Genomic DNA, 22,209 nt, shown 5'->3' with positions numbered 1-22,209 from the left:
CTGGATCTGATGAATGCTACTATATACAGGGTGGGCCATTTATATGGATACACCTGGGTGGGCCATTTATAAAGTTGGATCCAAAATAGCCAACTACAAAATGGCCGACTACAAAATGGCCACCATAGTCACCATCCATCTTGAAAAGCTTTCCCCCTCCCATATACTAATGTGCCACAAACAGGATGTTGATATCACCAACCATTCCCATTTTATGTAGGTGTATGCATATATATGGCCCACCCTGTATATATATATATATATATATATATATATATATATATATATATATATACAGTGGGGCAAAAAAGTATTTAGTCAGTCAGCAATAGTGCAAGTTCCACCACTTAAAAAGATGAGAGGCGTCTGTAATTTACATCATAGTTAGACCTCAACTATGGGAGACAAACTGAGAAAAAAAAATCCAGAAAATCACATTTTCTGTTTTTTTATCATTTTATTTGCATATTATGGTGGAAAATAAGTATTTGGTCAGAAACAAACAATCAAGATTTCTGGCTCTCACAGACCTGTAACTTCTTCTTTAAGAGTCTCCTCTTTCCTCCACTCATTACCTGTAGTAATGGCACCTGTTTAAACTTGTTATCAGTATAAAAAGACACCTGTGCACACCCTCAAACAGTCTGACTCCAAACTCCACTATGGTGAAGACCAAAGAGCTGTCAAAGGACACCAGAAACAAAATTGTAGCCCTGCACCAGGCTGGGAAGACTGAATCTGCAATAGCCAACCAGCTTGGAGTGAAGAAATCAACAGTGGGAGCAATAATTAGAAAATGGAAGACATTCAAGACCACTGATAATCTCCCTCGATCTGGGGCTCCACGCAAAATCCCACCCCGTGGGGTCAGAATGATCACAAGAACGGTGAGCAAAAATCCCAGAACCACGCGGGGGGACCTAGTGAATGAACTGCAGAGAGCTGGGACCAATGTAACAAGGCCTACCATAAGTAACACACTACGCCACCATGGACTCAGATCCTGCAGTGCCAGACGTGTCCCACTGCTTAAGCCAGTACATGTCCGGGCCCGTCTGAAGTTTGCTAGAGAGCATTTGGATGATCCAGAGGAGTTTTGGGAGAATGTCCTATGGTCTGATGAAACCAAACTGGAACTGTTTGGTAAAAACACAACTTGTCGTGTTTGGAGGAAAAAGAATACTGAGTTGCATCCATCCAACACCATACCTACTGTAAAGCATGGTGGTGGAAACATCATGCTTTGGGGCTGTTTCTCTGCAAAGGGGCCAGGACGACTGATCCGGGTACATGAAAGAATGAATGGGGCCATGTATCGTGAGATTTTGAGTGCAAACCTCCTTCCATCAGCAAGGGCATTGAAGATGAAACGTGGCTGGGTCTTTCAACATGACAATGATCCAAAGCACACCGCCAGGGCAACGAAGGAGTGGCTTCGTAAGAAGCATTTCAAGGTCCTGGAGTGGCCTAGCCAGTCTCCAGATCTCAACCCTATAGAAAACCTTTAGAGGGAGTTGAAAGTCCATGTTGCCAAGCGAAAAGCCAAAAACATCACTGCTCTAGAGGAGATCTGCATGGAGGAATGGGCCAACATACCAACAACAGTGAGTGGCAACCTTGTGAAGACTTACAGAAAACGTTTGACCTCTGTCATTGCCAACAAAGGATATATTACAAACTATTGAGATGAAATTTTGTTTCTGACCAAATACTTATTTTCCACCATAATATGCAAATAAAATGATAAACAAACAGAAAATGTGATTTTCTGGATTTTTTTTTCTCAGTTTGTCTCCCATAGTTGAGGTCTACCTATGATGTAAATTACAGACGCCTCTCATCTTTTTAAGTGGTGGAACTTGCACTATTGCTGACTGACTAAATACTTTTTTGCCCCACTGTATATATATGTATATATACAGTACAGACCAGAGATTTTTCTGTATTTTTATGACTATGAAAATTGTACATTCACACTGAAGGCATCAAAACTATAAATTAACACATGTGGAATTATATACTTAACAAAAGAGTGTGAAACAACTGAAATTATGTCTTATATTCTAGGTTCTTCAAAGTAGCCACCTTTTGCTTTGATGACTGCTTTGCACACTCTTAGCATTCTCTTGATGAGCTTCAAGAGGTTGTCACCGGAAATGGTTTTCACTTCACAGGTGTGCCCTGTCAGGTTTATTAAGTGGGATTTCTTGCCTTATAAATGGGGTTGGGACCATCAGTTGTGGTGAGCAGAAGTCTGGTGGATACACAGCTGATAGTCCTACTGAATAGACTGTTAGAATTTGTATTACGGCAAGAAAAAAGCAGCTAAGTAAAGAAAAACGAGTGGCCATCATTACTTTAAGAAATGAAGGTCAGTCAGTCCGAAAAATTGGGAAAACTTTGAAAGTGTCCCAAAGTGCAGTGGCAAAAACCATCAAGCGCTACAAACAAACTGGCTCACACGAGGACCGCCCCAGGAAAGGAAGACCAAGAGTCACCTCTGCTTCTGAGGATAAGTTTATCCGAGTCACCAGCCTCAGAAATCGCAGGTTAACAGCAGCTCAGATTAGAGACCAGGTCAATGCCACACAGAGTTCTAGCAGCAGACACATCTCTACAACAACTGTTAAGAGGAGACTTTGTGCAGCAGGCCTTCATGGTAAAATAGCTGCTAGGAAACCACTGCTAAGGACAGGCAACAAGCAGAAGAGACTTGTTTGGGCTAAAGAACACAAGGAATGGACATTAGACCAGTGGAAATCTGTGCTTTGGTCTGATGAGTCCAAATTTGAGATCTTTGGTTCCAACCACCGTGTCATAGTGTGATGCAGAAAAGGTGAACGGATGGACTCTACCTGCCTGGGTCCCACCGTGAAGCATGGAGGAGAAGGTGTGATGGTGTGGGGGTGCTTTGCTGGTGACACTGTTGGAGATTTATTCAAAATTGAAGGCATACTGAACAAGCATGGCTACCACAGCATCTATTCCATCCGGTTTGCTTTAGTTGGACCATCATTTATTTTTCAACAGGACAATGACCCCAAACACACCTCCAGGCTGTGTTAGGGCTATTTGACCAAGAAGGAGAGTGATGGGGTGCTACGCCGGATGACCTGGCCTCCACAGTCACCAGACCTGAACCCAATCGAGATGGTTTGGGGTGAGCTGGACCGCAGAGTGAAGGCAAAAGGGCCAACAAGTGCTAAGCATCTCTGGGAACTCCTTCAAGATTGTTGGAAGACCATTCCCGGTAACTAGCTCTTGAAGCTCATCAAGAGAATGCCAAGAGTGTGCAAAGCAGTCATCAAAGCAAAAGGTGTCTACTTTGAAGAACCTAAAATACAAGACATATTTTCAGTTGTTTCACACTTTTTTTTGTTAAAGAAGTTGTCCACTACTATAACCTTTTTTTTTTTTTCATAAATCTTGCTATTATGTGCCACTGAAAACATCTACTGTGTTTATTTTAGCAATATTACCTTTTATCATGCTGTAGCAGCACATCTTTAGTGCTGGATTCAGCTCTCATGGGGTTAATCGACAACTTCCTTTCTCCTGAGTTACTGTGCTCTAATACTACAAGTTCCATGATGCATTGCACTGCTACTAAGCACGAACCTACCACACCCACTCCAAAACACACCCCAACCCCTCCCTCCTCTCCCTCCTCTAGCTTCAAAAAGATTTGTGATGTCATTTCTGTCCAACCTCCTCTTTTACATTTGTCCAACCCACACTCCATTACACACAGATAAATGGACAGATAGATAGATAGATAGATAGATAGATAGATAGATAGATATGGGATAGACAGACAGACAGACAGACAGATAGATAGATAGATAGATAGATAGATAGATAGATACATACAGATATATCTATATATCTATGTCTATTTCCATAGCTATGTCCATATCCATGTTTCTAAACCCCTTCACCCCCTGGAGCTTTTTTGTTTTTGTTTATCGCTCCCCTTCTTTCCAGAGCCATAATTTTTCCGTCAATATGGCCATGTGATCTTTTACGGGACAAGTTCTACTTTTGAATGACATCATTGGTTTTACCATGTCGTGTAGCAGAAAATGTGAAAAAAATTCAAAGTGCAATGAAATGGCAAAAAAGTGCAATCCCACACTTGTTTTTTGCTTGGCTTTTTGGCTAGGTTCACTAAATGCTAAGGCTGTGTGCACCCGTTGCGGATCTGATTGCAGATCCGCAGCGTTTTTTGCCGCACTGAATTGCATCAAATCCGCAGTGTAGTGTACAACCAATGTAAGTCTATGGGAGCCGCAGACTTGTTGTGCACATGCTGCGGAAAAAGCCGCACCAAAACCACACCAAGAACTGCATCAAAACTGCACCAAAAACTGTATCAAAACCGCACCAAAACTGCACCAGGTTTTGATGCAGTTTTTGGTGCAGTTTTGATGCAGTTTTTGGTGCAGTTTTGATGCTTTTTTTGGTGCGGTTTATGCGCGGTTTTAATGCCGTTTTTGGAAATAAGTAAATAAACAGAAAATGTGCATGATTTGAATGGAAACATGCATGAAAAAATGGATTCCAAGGCCGGATTCATCATTTCACAGCTCAGTTTCATACGTTTTTTTGCCGGATCCGTCGCTGTGCGTTTTTTCACCAGACAGAAAAAACGTTCCTCTGTATGTGTTTTCCATCCGGCGGAAACAGCTTTTTTGGCGGATCCGGCAAAAAACGGATGAAACTCTATGAGAAAAAAATGGATCCGACAGAAAAAAATGGATCCGTTTTTTTCAAAACTCGCCAGATTGTGCCTCACGGCAAAAACTTGATGTGTGAAAGCACCTAAATATATGGATAGATACATCTATGTATCTATAGATAAATATATCTATAGATAGATATATCCATAGATATATAATAGAAAGGCCGATGTTTCTATAAGGCTACTTTCACACTTGCGTTTTCCACAATCCATCTTTTTGGGAAAAAAACGGATCCTGCAAATGTGCTCGCAGGATGCGTTTTTTACCCATAGACGTGTATTAGTGAAGGATCGTGACGGATGGCCACACGTCGCGTCCATCGTGCAACGGATGCGTCGTGTTTTGGCGGACCGTTGGCACGTCCGTCGCGTCTGCCATTTTCTACCGCGCATGCGTGGCCAAAACTCCGCCCCCTCCTCCCCAGACTTCAGAATGGGCAGGGGATGCGTTGAAAAACTGCATCCGCTGCCCACGACGTGCACAAATTTCACAACGTGCATCGGTACGTCGGCCCAACGCATAGCGATGGACCCGTGCCGACGCAAGTGTGAAACAGGCCTTAATGAGCGTTTAATTTAATAAAAAACTGAAAAAAACGGCGTGGGCTCCCGCGCAATTTTCTGCGCAAGAGGGGGAAAGCCGACGGCCGGGGGCCAATATTTTTAGCCTGCTATGAATATCAGCCCGCAGCTGTCTGCGTAGCCTTTACTGGCTATTAAAATAGGGGGACCCCCCCAAAAAAAATGACGTGGGGTCCCCCTATATTTTATAGCCAGAAAGGCTATGCAGACAGCTGCGGGCTGATATTCATAGCCTAGAGAGGGGCCATGGATATTGGTCCCCCCCCCTGCTACAAATACCAGTCCGCAGCCACCCCAGCACTGAGGCTGGTTTCACACTTGCGTTTTTGGACGCTGCGTTTTAGCGCTAAAAAACGCATGCGTTTTTTTCCTATACTTAACATTAAATACGCATGTGTTTTTTCGCATGCGTTTTGACGCGTTTTCGGCAACGCATGCGTTTTTGTATGCGCGCGTTCATTTGCAGAAATGCAACCTGTAGTAATTTTTTGCGGCGTTTTTTTGCCGCAAAAAAACGCATGCGTTTATTTGCGGCAAAAAAATGCATTGCTGTCTATGTAAACGCATGCGTTTTTATAGAAAAAAACAGAAAAAAACACTGAAACACCACCCACCACCATCAGGGTGATAAAGGGATCCAAACCCTAACCCTACCCCTACCCCTAACCTCATCCCTAACCGTTTAATCAACATTTTCTGACAGTCATAGTGCCACGATATTTCAGTGCCACGTATTTCAGTGCCACGTATATAAGTGCCACGTATATAAGTGCCACTTATGTAAGTGCCACGTGCCACGTATATAAGTGCCACGTATGTAAGTGCCACGTATGTAAGTGCCACGTATGTAAGTACCACATGACACGTATTTCAGTGCCACGGATTTAAGTGCCACATATTTCATTGCCACGTGCCACGTATTTCAGTGCCACGGATTTAAGTGCCACCTATGTAAGTGCCACGTATTTCAGTGCCACATATTTCAGTGCCACGTATTTCAGTGCCACGGATTTAAGTGCCACGTATGTAAGTGCCACGTATTTCAGTGTCACGTATTAAAGTGCCACGTATTTCTGTCACGTTTACGGTTAGAGTTAGGGTTGATGTCACCACTCTATAGGACCCTCAGTGACACACTGACAGGAGGCAATGGCTCCTGCAGTGTATCACTGAGGTTACTAAAGTTCACTGGTCTCACTTTATGGCAAAAAGCTGCGTGGGAACTTTCTCATACAGCATGCCATAAAGTGAGACTAGGGACTATTTTCTCACAGGGGCGTAGGAATACATTGTGGGGAATACATTGTGGAAGGATACCTTCCTCCCCTCATTGTGTTCCTGGTGCCCCTGGTGAGTGGTTGCGTCAGCTGATGCTCCTGCTCTCCACGGGAGATCGTCGTGGGAAACTCGTTTTAATTGGATTTCTGCGGATCAGGGAGTATAGTGTTTGTTTATTATTTTAATATTTTTTACAGATGACAATGGCTTCGGGGATCAAAGTGACAAGTGATGGTGAGTATGTACTCTGTTTTATGTACTGTATGTCTATATGTATGTACTGTATGTAATGTATGTATGTATGTATGTACTGTATGTCTGTATGTATGTACTGTATGTATGTACTGTATGCGCATGTCGTCGCATGGCGCATGTCGTCGCATGCAGCATGTCGTCACATGGCGCATGTCGTCGCATGCAGCATGTCGTCGCATGGCGCATGTCGTCGCATGGCGCATGTCGTCGCATGCAGCATGTCGTCACATGGCGCATGTCGTCGCATGTCGTCGCATGGCGCATGTCGTCACATGGCGCATGTCGTCACATGGCGCATGTCGTCGCATGCAGCATGTCGTCGCATGGCGCATGTCGTCGCATGGCGCATGTCGTCGCATGCAGCATGTCGTCACATGGCGCATGTCGTTGCATGGCGCATGTCCTGTATGTGTTCTATGTATGTACTGTATATGTGTTTTTTTTTTCTTTTTTTTTTTTTTTTACATTCAACACATTAGCCGGATGATGGGACTACTACTGTCCCATCATTGGCTAATGTGTCACTCACTGTCATTGTAGCAGGCAGAGCCCGATGGGACTTGTAGTCCCATCGGACATGCCTGCACACAGAGACAATGCCGCCGCCACCACCACCGCACAGCCACCGTCAGCACCGGCCGCAGCCGCTGCCATGGCACCGGCCGCCGCGGCACCGGCCACCGCGGCGGGGCCGGCCGTCGACGCACCAGCGGCCGCCGCCAGGGCACCGGCCGCCGACGCACCAGCCGCCGCGGGACCGGCCGCCGCCGCGGCACCGGCCGCAGCCACGGGATCAGCCGCAGCCACGGGATCAGCCGCCGCCGCAGCACATCTCAGCAAGCAGATCCCAGCACCAGACACCTGCAGTGCACAGCCCCGCCCGCCCCCAGCAAAGCCCCGCCCGCCCCCAGCACAGCACAGTCCCGCCCACAGCCCAGTCACTCTTGAGTGAATGCTGACTGTGCGGCTGGGACACGCCTGTTACTGACGTCACGTCAATTTCCAGAGTCTGGAAATTGACGTGACGTCGGCAGAAATTAGCGGTGGCTGCAGCCTGGGGGTCACGTGACCTGGACTCAGCCACCAGCATAGCGCCGCTCACAGGGGAAAAAGGCAACGCAAGGTATTTACACAATTCATTAGGGGCCCCGGGGGGATACATTGGGGGGATAATTGAAAGTAGTGGACAACCCCTTTATGTATTTAATTTCACATGTGTTAATTCATAGTTTTGATGCCTTCAGTGTGAATTTAGAATTTTCATAGTCATGAAAATACAGAAAAATCTTTAAATGAGAAGGTGTGTCCAAACTTTTGGTCTGTACTGCATATATACCAGGATGGGGGATATATATACCAGAATACCAGAAAGGAGCCCAACATGCAGTGGGGGTGGGGGGCAGGTGCTAATATTACTCCGGTGCCCATCGGTCTCTAGTTACACCACTGGTAATCAGTGTAATAAGAGTAAAATTCTCATAGAGGCAGTAAGTATAAAAGTAAAAAAAAGAGTTCTTAGTTAACGAAGAATAAAACTCAATCAAAGCGCAATCAAAACGTCGTATGTAAATAGGAATGGTATAACTGAAAACTGCATCTTTTTCGCAAAAAAAGAAGCCCTCATGCTGCTTCATCAGCGGAAAAGTAAAAGAGCTACAGCTGTCAGAATAAGGCCATGCAAAAACTTTTTTTATATAGAATTTTTACTGGGTAAAAGCATTAAAACAGAAAAAAACCCCCCAAAGAATAAAAATGTCTTATTACTTTTATCACACGGTAAACAGCTTAAAAAATCAACCAAAAAACAATTCCTAAATTACTGTTTTCTTGCTAATTCTGCATCCCAAAAATTAGAATAGAAAGTAAAGCTCGGCACACATTTATTCTGAGCTGAACGCTGTGTGCTTACACCAGTGTATTCCATGTAAATCTCTGAAATACATGATTCAGACGGAACCCCCAGTGGAAGATACTAATATGGTAAATTATTTTTTCTATATCAGTAGGCTAATATTATTGTAATAATCCACCATTTGTATCTCTTAACAATATTATTTTGAAACCCCATCATTTGGATCTAGTATACAAAGCTGTGGATGATTTTCCCAACTCAGTTGACTTCTTGTTTTCTAATAAGATGATTGTACAGACGGCCAGAAATGAGGGAGTGAAGGAGCAACAGTGCCTGGGTGATCTGTCTAATGAATAAATCAGTGGCATTAATTAAATAGGGAAATGAAAAAACAGCTGAATGAGTGAATTTATGGGGTTGTTTAAACAGTGCAGGATCTTGTGTACATGGCAGCGTGCCACAACAGTGCTATTAACATAATTAACAGCAAGAAGCCATCAATGATATCTGGTGGCGTACAAGCACAAACCCTGGTGTGGACTCGGTAGGCATGATATGGCCTCAGATGGTGTGATGTCACTACTGTAAACTTCATTTTGTGTAACGTACAGCCTGAGTCAAGGACAATAGGGTTTATGGAAAAAAAGTGTAAAATATAGATAAGTGTCTGACATGCTGAGCAGAAACCAATGGAAAGGCATAGCTGGAGAATCCTTAACTTTCTATCTAGATCTTCACCATTACTGACTTCTTATATAGCTTTTGGAAACCCACTTGCTCCGGGACTGTAACAAGGCTGTCACAGGTTTACCTCAACAGAGAGGAGCCAGAAGACCACAGCGTCTGATTTCTCCTTTTTCTGTACTGTTTAGAAGCACTTCACTTTCATATTAATTGGTGTAAATTTCTCTTAGCAGTGCAGGGGTTAATCTGCTCAGTTGAGAGCTCCTGGAACTGAGGGTCTCAGCTGTGCACTGTTAGCCTCTCCAAACTCCTATATAATATAGGTCCTGGCTAGCACTCATTCTCAGAGTTAGCTTATGCTGCATGGCTGGAGGTTGTTGTTGGTTATTATTGGAGAAGGCGTTTGGTGGATCCTCGGTGCATTCCTCTGTTATCTGTGTGAGTATATTTGTATGTTTGGTATTTTTCGGTATCCCTGTTCATATTACCTTGTTAGACTGGTTGGTGTATTACGATACACTACTACTCCCCTCTTCCCTGGGTGGGGGAAGGGTACAGACTGAGGGCAGATTCAGGAGTTAAGGCAAGGTCCCGGCATCTTCACCATCAGAAGTAATCCGGGGAACAGGGCGAAAAAGGGCGCCCCTAGAATTAGGGACAGGGAAGGAAGCCCTTGTCACGGGACACCCGACAACACAGTCGTAACAAAAGGCTATGACTACTTATACACATATTTGTCTATTTTTATGCAGTTCCTTTAAATAATGATAAATGATAAGATTATCAGTGGTATTAACATGTGCCACACTGATTTATATTGGTTTGTGCTGTACCTTTAAAACACCATCAAGCTAAGGCCTCAATCACTAGTCATGCTTGTGCCCATTTCATCACAACCCAAAATGATTACAGACTCCCAAAATAATTAGCGACCCCAGACTAAACCCTTAGTATAAATTTAGAGACCAGTCATCAAAATAAGTACTGACCCTAGGTCTGATCCTAAAATACCTCCTAATCCTATATCATACCCAAGAATACATAACCCAAAGTGCTTTCAGACCTCAGACAAACCCTTTGCCCCACACCTTTAATAGCTCTTATGGCATGCAGTCTTTTTCATTCTTAGGTGCTAAATCCAACATTCTTACAATGGAATCAGGAAAGAAATATTTATTAAACTTGGTGCCAGAAGTCAGACTGTGTCACATGCTTAATGTCCTCTCTATTCACTGTCTATAGGGCTGCTGGAAATAGTTGAGTGCCGTACTAAGTTTTCTGGATTTCTGTTGTGGATTCTGTTGGTGGGCTCCCTCTGGTGGTTACTGCTGGTACTGGGTGACTTTGGTGGGTTGCGGCCTTTGGTTTCCACCTGTCCATCAGAGGCTGGGTGTTTCCTATTTTACCTGGCCTTTCTGTCATTTCCCTTGCTGGCTATCAATGTGTTCAGATGTGCTCTGTTTGGTTCCTGCCTACCTGCTCCCAGATCTTTCAGGATAAGCTAAGTGCTGATTTTCAGTTGTTTGGTTTTTTGTCCAGCTTGCTTAGAATGTCTCTATGCTAGCTGGTTGCTCTAGTGGACTGAGGTTCTCCCCATGTGCCATGAGTTGGCACATGGGTTCTTGTAATCTCAGGATGGTTTTTTTTGATTAGGGTTTTTTGCTGACCGCTCAGTCCCCTTTTGTATCATTCTGCTTTCTAGTTTTCAGCGGGCCTCTATTTGCTAAAGCTATATACATCATCTCTATGTGTGTGCCTTCCTCTCATTTCACCGTCAATACATGTGGGGGGCAACTATACCTTTGGGGTTAATTCCTCTGGAGGCAAGTGAGGTCTTGTTTTCTCTGCAGTACTAGTTAGCTCTTAGGCTGGTGCGTGGCGTCTAGAACCAACGTAGGCACGCTCCCTGGCTATCTCTAGTTGCGTTTGTCAGGCGTAGGGCAGCGGTCAGCCCAGGTTCCATCACCCTAGAGCTCGTCCGATATTTTGTTATACGTTGCTTGTCCTGTGCTATCCCTAGCCATTGGGGATTCATGACAGTATAGCCGGCCAACAAAGTGTTAATTGTTTGGGCTGAAGCAGGAGGAAAAGAAGTGTTCAAGGAAATTTTTTTTTTTTTTTTTTTTTTCCCTTCAGAGTTTTGCTGCCTAGCCCTTAATTGCTGTCTAGCTGCTTCTTACCTCCTCTTAACCCTTGAATGGCTCTGATCTTAGCTGTTTATCATGGATGTCCAGAGTTTGGCTTCCAGCCTGAGTAATCTCGCGGCAAAGGTTCAAAACATACAGGATTTCGTTGTTCACACTTCCATGTCTGAACCTAGAATTCCTATTCCAGAGTTTTTTTCTGGAGATAGATCTACCTTCCTGAATTTCAGGAACAATTGTAAATTGTTTCTCTCTTTGAAATCTCGCTCCTCTGGAGACCCTGCTCAACAGGTCAAGATTGTTATATCGTTCCTACGGGGCGACCCTCAGAATTGGGCATTTGCATTGGCACCAGGGGATCCTGCGTTGCTCAGTGTGGATGCGTTTTTTCTGGCATTGGGATTGCTCTATGAGGAACCTAACCTAGAGATTCAGGCTGAAAAGGCTTTATTAGCCCTCTCTCAGGGGCATGATGAAGCGGAAATATATTGTCAGAAATTTCGTTAATGGTCGGTGCTTACTCAGTGGAATGAGTGCGCCCTGGCTGCAAACTTCAGAAATGGTCTTTCTGAGGCCATTAAGGATATTATGGTGGGGTTCCCTGCGCCTACAGGTCTGAATGAGTCTATGGCTATGGCCATTCAGATTGATCGGCGTTTACGGGAGCGCAAACCCGTGCACCAGTTGGCGGTGTCTTCTGAACAGGCACCTGAGACTATGCAATGTGATAGAATTCAGTCCAGAAGTGAACGGCAAAATTATAGGCGGAAAAATGGTTTGTGTTTTTATTGTGGTGATTCAGCTCATGTTATATCAGCATGCTCTAAACGCACAAAAAGGGTTGATAAATCTTTTGCCATTGATACTCTGCAGTCTAAGTTCATTTTGTCTGTGACTCTGATTTTTTCACTGTCTTCCATTTCCGTCGATGCCTATGTGGATTCGGGCGCTGCCCTGAGTCTTATGGATTGGTCATTTGCTAAACGCTGCGGTTTTAGTCTAGAGCCTCTGGAAGTTCCTATTCCTCTGAAGGGAATTGATTCTACACCATTGGCTATGAATAAACCGCAGTATTGGACACAAGTGACCATGCGCATGACTCCCGTTCATCAGGAGGTGATTCGCTTCCTTGTACTGTATAATTTACATGATGTACTAGTGCTTGGTCTGCCATGGTTACAAACTCATAATCCTGTCCTGGACTGGAAAACAATGTCTGTGCTAAGCTGGGGATGTCAGGGGGTTCATGATCATGCACCTCCGATTTCTATCGCTTCATCGACTCCTTCGGAGATCCCTGCGTTTTTGTCAGATTATAAGGATGTTTTTGAGGAGCCTAAGCTCAATTCGCTCCCTCCTCATAGAGAGTGTGACTGTGCTATAGAATTGATTCCTGGCAGTAAGTTCCCTAAGGGTCGTTTATTTAATCTGTCACTGCCAGAGCATACTGCTATGCGGAATTATATTAAGGAGTCCTTGGAAAAGGGACATATTCATCCATCTTTGTCCCCTCTGGGAGCAGGTTTTTTTTTCGTGGCAAAAAAAGATGGTTCCCTGAGGCCTTGTATAGATTATCGCCTTCTGAATAAGATTACAGTCAAATACCAGTATCCATTGCCATTATTTACTGATTTGTTTGCTCGCATTAAGGGGGCTAGGTGGTTCACTAAAATAGATCTTCGTGGTGCGTATAATCTGGTGCGGATAAAACAGGGTGATGAGTGGAAAACCGCATTTAATACGCCTGAGGGCCATTTTGAGTATTTGGTAATGCCTTTTGGACTCTCCAATGCTCCGTCAGTCTTTCAGTCCTTTATGCACAATATTTTCCGTGAATATCTGGATAAGTTTATGATTGTGTATTTGGATGATATTTTGGTGTTTTCTGATGACTGGGAGTCTCATGTTCTACAGGTCAGGAAGGTGTTTCAGGTTTTGCGGGCCAATTCTCTGTTTGTGAAGGGCTCAAAGTGTCTCTTCGGAGTCCAGAAGATTTCTTTTTTGGGGTACATTTTTTCTCCTTCTACTATTGAGATGGATCCCGTTAAGGTTCAGGCTATTTGTGACTGGACACAACCTACATCTGTTAAGAGCCTTCAGAAGTTCTTGGGGTTTGCTAATTTTTATCGTCGGTTCATTGCTAATTTTTCCAGTATTGTTAAACCTTTGACTGATTTGACTAAAAAGGGTGCTGATGTTGCTGATTGGTCTCCTGCGGCCGTGGAGGCCTTTCGGGAACTTAAGCGCCGGTTTTCTTCTGCTCCTGTGTTGTGTCAACCAGATGTGTCACTTCCTTTTCAGGTGGAGGTTGATGCTTCCGAGATTGGAGCGGGGGCGGTTTTGTCACAGAGAAGTTCTAATGCTCGGTGACGAAGCCATGTGCTTTCTTTTCTAGAAAATTCTCGCCCGCCGAGCGCAATTATGATGTGGGTAATCGGGAGCTTTTGGCCATGAAGTGGGCATTTGAGGAGTGGCGTCATTGGCTTGAGGGTGCTAAACATCGTGTGGTGGTCTTGACTGATCACAAGAATCTTATTTACCTTGAGTCTGCCAGGCGTTTGAATCCTAGACAGGCTCGTTGGTCATTATTTTTTTCTCGTTTCAATTTCGTGGTTTCATACCTGCCAGGTTCAAAGAATGTGAAGGCAGATGCTCTTTCCAGGAGTTTTGTGCCTGATTCTCCTGGAGACACTGGGCCTGCTGGTATCCTTAGGGATGGGGTAATATTGTCCGCCGTATCCCCAGACTTGCGACGCGCATTGCAGGAGTTTCAGGTGGATAAACCGGATCGATGTCCACCAGAAAGACTGTTTGTTCCGGATGATTGGACCAGTAGAGTCATCTCCGAGGTCCATTCTTCTGTGTTGGCTGGTCATCCTGGAATATTTGGTACAAGAGATTTGGTGGCCAGGTCTTTTTGGTGGCCTTCCTTGTCTAGGGATGTGCGTACCTTTGTGCAGTCTTGTGAAGTGTGTGCTCGAGCTAAGCCTTGCTGTTCACGGGCTAGTGGGTTGTTGTTATCTTTGCCCATCCCGAAGAGGCCTTGGACGCACATTTCCATGGATTTTATTTCTGATCTCCCGGTTTCACAGAAAATGTCCGTTATCTGGGTGGTGTGTGACCGCTTTTCTAAGATGGTTCATTTGGTGCCCTTGCCTAAGTTACCCTCCTCCTCTGAGTTGGTTCCTTTGTTTTTTCAGAACGTGGTTCGTTTGCATGGGATTCCGGAGAATATCGTTTCTGACAGGGGATCCCAGTTTGTGTCTAGATTTTGGCGGACGTTTTGTGCCAAGATGGGCATTGATTTGTCTTTCTCGTCTGCATTCCATCCTCAGACGAATGGCCAGACGGAGCGAACTAATCAGACCTTGGAAACTTATTTGAGGTGTTTTGTTTCTGCTGATCAGGATGACTGGGTTGCTTTTTTGCCACTGGCCGAATTTGCTCTTAATAATCGGGCTAGTTCTGCCACGTTGGTCTCTCCTTTTTTTTGTAATTCGGGGTTTCATCCTCGTTTTTCCTCTGGTCAGGGGGAATCTTCGGATTGTCCTGGAGTAGACGTGGTGGTGGACAGGCTACATCAGATTTGGAATCAGGTGGTGGACAATTTGAAGTTATCTCAGGAGAAGACTCAGCAGTTTGCTAATCGCCGTCGCCGCGTGGGTCCCCGACTTCTTGTTGGGGACTTGGTGTGGTTATCTTCTCGTTTTGTCCCTATGAAGGTCTCCTCTCCTAAGTTCAAGCCTCAGTTCATCGGTCCTTATAGGATCTCGGAGATTCTTAACCCTGTATCTTTTCGTTTGGATCTCCCAGCATCGTTTGCTATTCATAATGTGTTCCATCGGTCGTTGTTGCGGAGGTATGAGGTGCCCGTTGTTCCTTCGGTCGAGCCTCCTGCTCCGGTGCTGGTGGAGGGAGAATTGGAGTATGTTGTTGAAAAGATCTTGGATTCTCGTGTTTCCAGACGCAAACTCCAGTATTTGGTTAAGTGGAAGGGTTATGGTCAGGAGGATAATTCCTGGGTGGTCGCCTCCGATGTTCACGCGACTGATTTGGTCCGCGCCTTCCATAGAGCTCACCCTGATCGCCCTGGGGGTTCTCGTGAGGGTTCGGTGACCCCTCCTCAAGGGGGGGGTACTGTTGTGGATTCTGTTGGTGGGCTCCCTCTGGTGGTTACTGCTGGTACTGGGTGACTTTGGTGGGTTGCGGCCTTTGGTTTCCACCTGTCCATCAGAGGCTGGGTGTTTCCTATTTTACCTGGCCTTTCTGTCATTTCCCTTGCCGGCTATCAATGTGTTCAGATGTGCTCTGTTTGGTTCCTGCCTACCTGCTCCCAGATCTTTCAGGATAAGCTAAGTGCTGATTTTCAGTTGTTTGGTTTTTTGTCCAGCTTGCTTAGAATGTCTCTATGCTAGCTGGTTGCTCTAGTGGACTGAGGTTCTCCCCATGTGCCATGAGTTGGCACATGGGTTCTTGTAATCTCAGGATGGTTTTTTTTGATTAGGGTTTTTTGCTGACCGCTCAGTCCCCTTTTGTATCATTCTGCTTTCTAGTTTTCAGCGGGCCTCTATTTGCTAAAGCTATATACATCATCTCTATGTGTGTGCCTTCCTCTCATTTCACCGTCAATACATGTGGGGGCAACTATACCTTTGGGGTTAATTCCTCTGGAGGCAAGTGAGGTCTTGTTTTCTCTGCAGTACTAGTTAGCTCTTAGGCTGGTGCGTGGCGTCTAGAACCAACGTAGGCACGCTCCCTGGCTATCTCTAGTTGCGTTTGTCAGGCGTAGGGCAGCGGTCAGCCCAGGTTCCATCACCCTAGAGCTCGTCCGATATTTTGTTATACGTTGCTTGTCCTGTGCTATCCCTAGCCATTGGGGATTCATGACAGATTTCGTCATTCATTCTCCCATAGACACTGGATAGAGTTGAGCCTGTGCATCTCTGCTCTAATACAGATAGGAGAGATCCAGGTTTCCAAGATTCAGATCCCCATTGTTGAGATCGCTGAGGACTCCAGGAGTTGGACCTTTAACAATCAGTAAGATACCCCCTATCATATACAGTAGATAGTGTCCATCTTATGATTTTGGGAATAACCCTTTAATGGTTTTTAGGAGATCCAATTAATTTCTTGTCATGGTCATACAGATGTTTTAATGACCCTCCTTAATATATACCCCATGCTTACATGTCTCTGTGAACTTACTGTGGTTGTGTATGCAGCTTCAGGGTCATCTTCTAACACTCTTGAAAGTCCAAAATCTGAAACTTTGCACACCAAGTTGCTGTTGACAAGGATATTCCTGGCAGCCAAATCCCGATGAACATACCCCATGTCAGATAGGTATCTCATCCCTGAGGCAATTCCTCGTAACATGCCAACCAACTGGATGACTGTAAAATGGCCATCGTGTTTCTGCACAGTAGAGAATAAAGAAAATCATGTTACAACATAGCAAAAACATTTACCGTATATCTTGTTTTACTATTGCAGAAAATCGTTAGTCACCCAAAAAATACACATGTATAGTGAGTGGGTACCAAAGCAGCTAAACCTAGAAAATAACATATAACCACTCACACATAAATATAAATATGTTTTTATTAAATTAAAATATATATCATAAAATGTAAAAATTCATAAAATCAATGGGGAGCTACACAGAAAGACGTAAGCATTACAACAGATATGAGGCCACACTTTAAGGCAGGCCAATAGCATATGATATTGTGATAAACGTGACATAGAAAATCACTGTATATGTACTAAATGTTATGACCAAGATTTATGTATTACACACCAATCCCAGGTCTGGGCTTTGCTCTCATCACCCTGGTCCGCTCAACTCTGTTGTACTAATTTGCAAATGGCCTGGCGTGCTCCCATGTGATTGTCTGCCTAGACCTATATAAGACCCACCAAGACACACACTTGTGTCTTGGTACTAAGACTCTTAGTTTCATTTGGATTCTGTCTGCCCATGGCCTCCAGTGGTTCCATTACCTGCTTCATATCCATACCTACTTTCTGGGTTCTGTCTGCCTATGGCCTCCAGTGCTTACAGATCCTACCTCTATATCAATACCTGCTTTCCAGTGTCCGGTCTGCCTGCAGTCTCCAGTACTTCCAGTCCTTGCGTCCTGCGTGCCTTAGCACTGATGCCCATGGCCCATATGCCCACCCGGACCAGGGGCTTGGAGGATCCACCTCACCAGGTGAGCCGAAACATTATGCATAGAGATTGGCAATCCCGTGGATGTTCCGGTCCGACAGGTTTATGCAATCATTTAAAAAAAACTTTAGGGTATCAGAACAGCACCCGAACTCAAACCTGGACCCCATTAAAATGAATGAGGGGCCCGAACATCCGTTGTTTGCCATGCTGTCATCTGCGTGACAGTGCAGCAAACAAAGGCTCTGATCGGCGGTAATATCATTACCACCAGCCAGAGAGCTGTGATTCCCATACTGTCAAGTGACAGCATGTGAGTCAGCAGCTATGACCGGCGGTAACCATAACAGATATGGATTATCTTCTTGTGGGACTGGTGAGGAATATGACGGTTTATTATTTTTTGTCTTTTACAAGGGACATAGGCATTAGAGGATTATCTTCACGTGGCACAGGTGACAGATATGGTTGTTTATTATTTTTGGTCTTTTACAAGGGACATGGACATCAATGGATTAGGAGTAAAGGTGAGAATAACTTTGCTTTCTATTTCTATTTCAAATAATTAAGTTAGTGTCTTTATTTCAAATATAGGACTTTATTCTTAGTGTGTCTATATTATTACAATCATACTATGAGGTTAGTAATGGGGCTGTCTTATAGATGCCTCTCTAATAATAACCCCTGGGTTGAGGTCAGCTGCCAATACAAAGCTGACATCAGCCCCAATACTATTACCCCACTTGCCACCGCACCAGGACAAGTGGGAAGAGTGAGGCAAAGTGCCGGAATTGGTGCATCAAATGGATGTGCCATTTCTGGGATGGCTGAAAGATGATGTTCTTAGTTTGTGAGGGAGCCAATAACCATGGCTCCTTCCTAGGCTATTAATATCTGCCTGCAGCTCTCTGTTTAGCCTTTGCTGGTTATTGAATATAGGGGGAACTCCATATCATTTTTTTGGGGGGTCTCCCCTATAATAACAAGTAAAGGCTAAGCAAACAGCTGTGAGCTGAATACCCTGGGAACCTTTATGGATATTGTCTTTTTCCCAGAATATTGTCTCTGCTGATTATGAAAATTACGGGGGACTCCCGAGCAGTTTTTTCAATTATTTTTTATTAACAAAAACATAAAGGTCACCTGAGTTCATAGCAGCTGTTTCTCTACCTTTGTAAGCTCCAGTGCTGGACTGATGAATGCCCGTGAGTCCGGCACTCCAGCATTCAACAGTATGTCACTGGAGCTATCGTGAGACCCGGTGGCTTGAACTCAGGTTATAAGAGTACACAGCCACCAGGTCTCTCAGCAGCGGTGAGGCCCAGAAACCTCATGGGAAACTTTGAGGGACATTTTAAGGTTACTGAAGTTTCCAGCTGCTGGAACACTTGAAGGCTGTCAACTATGGTTACTTTGAGTGTGTATTTGTTGTTAATAAATAACAAAATAAGTGAAAAAAACGGCGTGAGACCTCCTATAATTTTCATAAACAGCTGAGGGAAAGCCGACGGTTGGGAGTTGACGTTAATGTTCTGTGAGCTCTGTTCACTTCACTCAGGTCACCGCTAGGGCGTGCAAACTTTCTCACGCTAGCGGTGACGTCAGTGAGGTGAACAAAGTTCATCGGTTATGAACTCCACTCATCTTACATCACTGCGAGACACTGATGCTGCCCTATGACACGCAGCTCAGTGTCTCTGCTGGCTGCCAGGCTGAAAGCTTGCATCATGGCAATATGGCATCTAGATGTAGCAGAGCTAGACTCATTGAGGGACAAATGGATTATCTTCTCATTGGACAGGTGAGGAATATGGTTGTTTATTATTTTCTGTCTTTTACAGGGGAACATGGCCTTCAGTGGATTAGACGTAAAGGAGAGTATAACTTTTTTTAATTTCAAATAAAGGAGTCAGAGTCTGTTTTTCAATTAAAGGACTTTATTCTGGCTGTTGTTTTTTTACAATCTTACTATGGGGTTTAGTAATGGGAGTGTCTTATACACTTCTCTCCTGTACTAACCCCTGACATTGCTGTCAGCGGACATAAAACAGCTGATATCAACCCCAAACCTATTACCGCACTTGCCACTGCACCAGGGCAAGCAGGAAAAGCTGGGCAAAGAGACAAAATCGGTGCATCTTATAGATGTGCCTTTTATGGGGCGGCTGTGGGCTGCTATTTTAAGGCTGTGGAGGGCCAATATCCATGGCCCCTTCCCAGTCTGAGAATACCAGCCCCCAGTGACTGGTTGTCAAAAATGGGGGGACCTCATGTCATTTTTTTAAAATTATTTATTTAAATAATTTTAAAAAACAGCATGGGACGCCTCTATTCTTGATAAACAGCCATGATAAAGCTGACAGCTGAGGACTGCAGCCTGCAGCTGATGGTGTTGCCTGCGCTGGTTACCAAGAATAGAAGAGACCTTACATCATTTTATTTATAGAACAGGTGCCGGCTGATGAATATGCTCATCAGCCATACCTGCTCTCGCTGCTACCAGAGACAGCAGGCGTATGATGATGAGAATAGTACTCTCTCACCAGATGATGCGTGTGACTGGCAGTAACATTTTTACAGCCAGTCACAGCTGCTGGCTCACACCTGTCATCTGACAGCGTTGATTATTGCAGCTTTCTAACTGGCAGTAACTAACTTACCGCCGATCAAAGCTGCCGGTGTTTCTCGCGCAGTCACACAGATGACAGCATGGGAAAAAGCCTATGTTTGGGGTGCCAAAACCTGAGCAGTAACATGGATTTGCTGAAGAAGTCCGTGTTCGGAGTCCGTGCAAGGGACACTAGATGTTCGGTACGGACCCTGAAATTTATTGTTTGTGTCTGCCCTTCACTAATTATACATAGTATAAAAGATATACAACAGAACAAAGTGAAGGTTCTGGAGTGGCCATCTCAGTCTCCTGTCGTCAATATCATTGAGCCACTCTGGGGAGATCTCAAGAGCGCAGTTCATGCTAGACAGCCCAAAAATTTCAGGAACTGGAGGCGTTTTGCCAAGAAGAGTGGTCAGCTTTACAATCTGAGAAAATAAAGAACCTCATCCACAACTACCACAAAAGACTTTAAGCTGTCATTGATGTTACAGGGGGCAATACACAGTATTTAGAAATGGGGTATGTGAGCTTTTGATCAGGGTCATTTGGATGTTTTGGTTTGTCATTATGAATCAAAAAGAGAAAACACAGTAGTTTGACAATAAATGGCTTCACCCAACTAGTAACCATGAGTGGAGATAAAGTTTTGGTGTTATCATTCATACTCTCTGAAAAAAAGGCCAAGAAAGCAAAAATTCTGCCGGGGTATGTAAACTTTTGAGCACAACTGTATAATACGAAACACTATGGTGTGATACAAACAATAAAATATTATTTTTGCTAATCCTGACAGTCGTCAGAGCCAGCTTAAACAGATGTCATTAAATTGGTACAAATGATGACATTAAATAAGTAAAATAGATAGCGGTAATCTATCACCAGTAAAGAGGGCATCCTTAATTAAAACTATTGTTCATGCATGAGGGTGGGTCTTCACAGATGTGAAATTCACGTGTTCTTTGGTAGGCCAGTCAAAGCATGCTTGTTTTATGATTTTGCAGTTGTGTTTGTTCTACTATGAGAAAAGGCAGCATTTCAGAAAGATGATACTTTGAAAAGCTGTCTGCGGACTTTGCGCCTTGAATGACTAGTCTGAGGTCGGCTACTGGTGGATTCTTTCCTGTATATGTATATATAGTAGGAAGAGAGCTGTAAGTCTAGGATATCAGGGCGGGAAAATGCCACAGGGACCTGCCTTGGTCTAGTCATCCGAGATGCAAAGTCACTTTCCAAAGTATTTTTTTTCTGAAATGCCGCAGCATTTCATAGTAAAACCTGAACAGCTGCAATAACGCAGCCAATGTCTGATTCATGTCAAAGGTTTGGGCAGCATGACTCTCTTCTCAGGTTCCTTTTAAAGATTTTAGGTCCCAGTGCAAAACTGGGCCCCTAGTTTTCCTTCTATATGTAAAGTTTTATAGCTCTATATTCCATTATTAATGACTGTTCAGGATATTGTGCTACTGCTCTCATCGTAACATGAGACATTCAAGGGTCTCACAACAACATGACCTGTCGAATGAAATCTCTTTCTCAATTTACATGATCATGCTGGCTTTGAGACAATCAACATCAGACAAGGGGGTGTTGTGGTAGTGTAAAATTTGTATTATCAGACCATATAACTGACAGAAATGCAATTATCATATCTATAAAACTGCAGATGTCAAGCAATCGATCACATTGTCAGAAATTATGATCACAAGGAATAAGAAATCTAGCTGCGGTATATTACCATCCAGCAGTGAAGAGTCGGAGGTTCTGTTAGACACAATCATTAATTTATCTAGAATATCAAAGCCTTTTTGTCAATCAGAATATTCTGCCTTATAAGAGGGCGGATGGGCCATTATACCGTAAGATAGCTGCCAAACTAGACTACAG

At 44.1% G+C, this 22,209-nt stretch overlaps 1 protein-coding gene across 2 annotated transcripts in view; it reads right to left on the bottom strand.

Annotated features, from left to right (window-relative positions):
- The window catches only part of EPHA6 (EPH receptor A6), a 1,167,010-nt gene that overhangs the window by 113,533 nt on the left and 1,031,268 nt on the right, over positions 1 to 22,209 (bottom strand). For both annotated transcript variants that reach the window (XM_077294107.1, XM_077294108.1), the window contains one exon: positions 16,745 to 16,954. In XM_077294107.1, the coding sequence (XP_077150222.1) occupies positions 16,745 to 16,954 (210 nt within the window). The remainder of the gene's footprint in view (positions 1 to 16,744; positions 16,955 to 22,209) is intronic.

Source organism: Ranitomeya variabilis, chromosome 3 (assembly GCF_051348905.1).
Source record: "Ranitomeya variabilis isolate aRanVar5 chromosome 3, aRanVar5.hap1, whole genome shotgun sequence".
NCBI classification, from domain to species: Eukaryota; Metazoa; Chordata; class Amphibia; order Anura; family Dendrobatidae; genus Ranitomeya; species Ranitomeya variabilis.
Note: the sequence above shows the minus strand (reverse complement) of the source record. Positions and strands in the feature narration are given on the sequence as shown.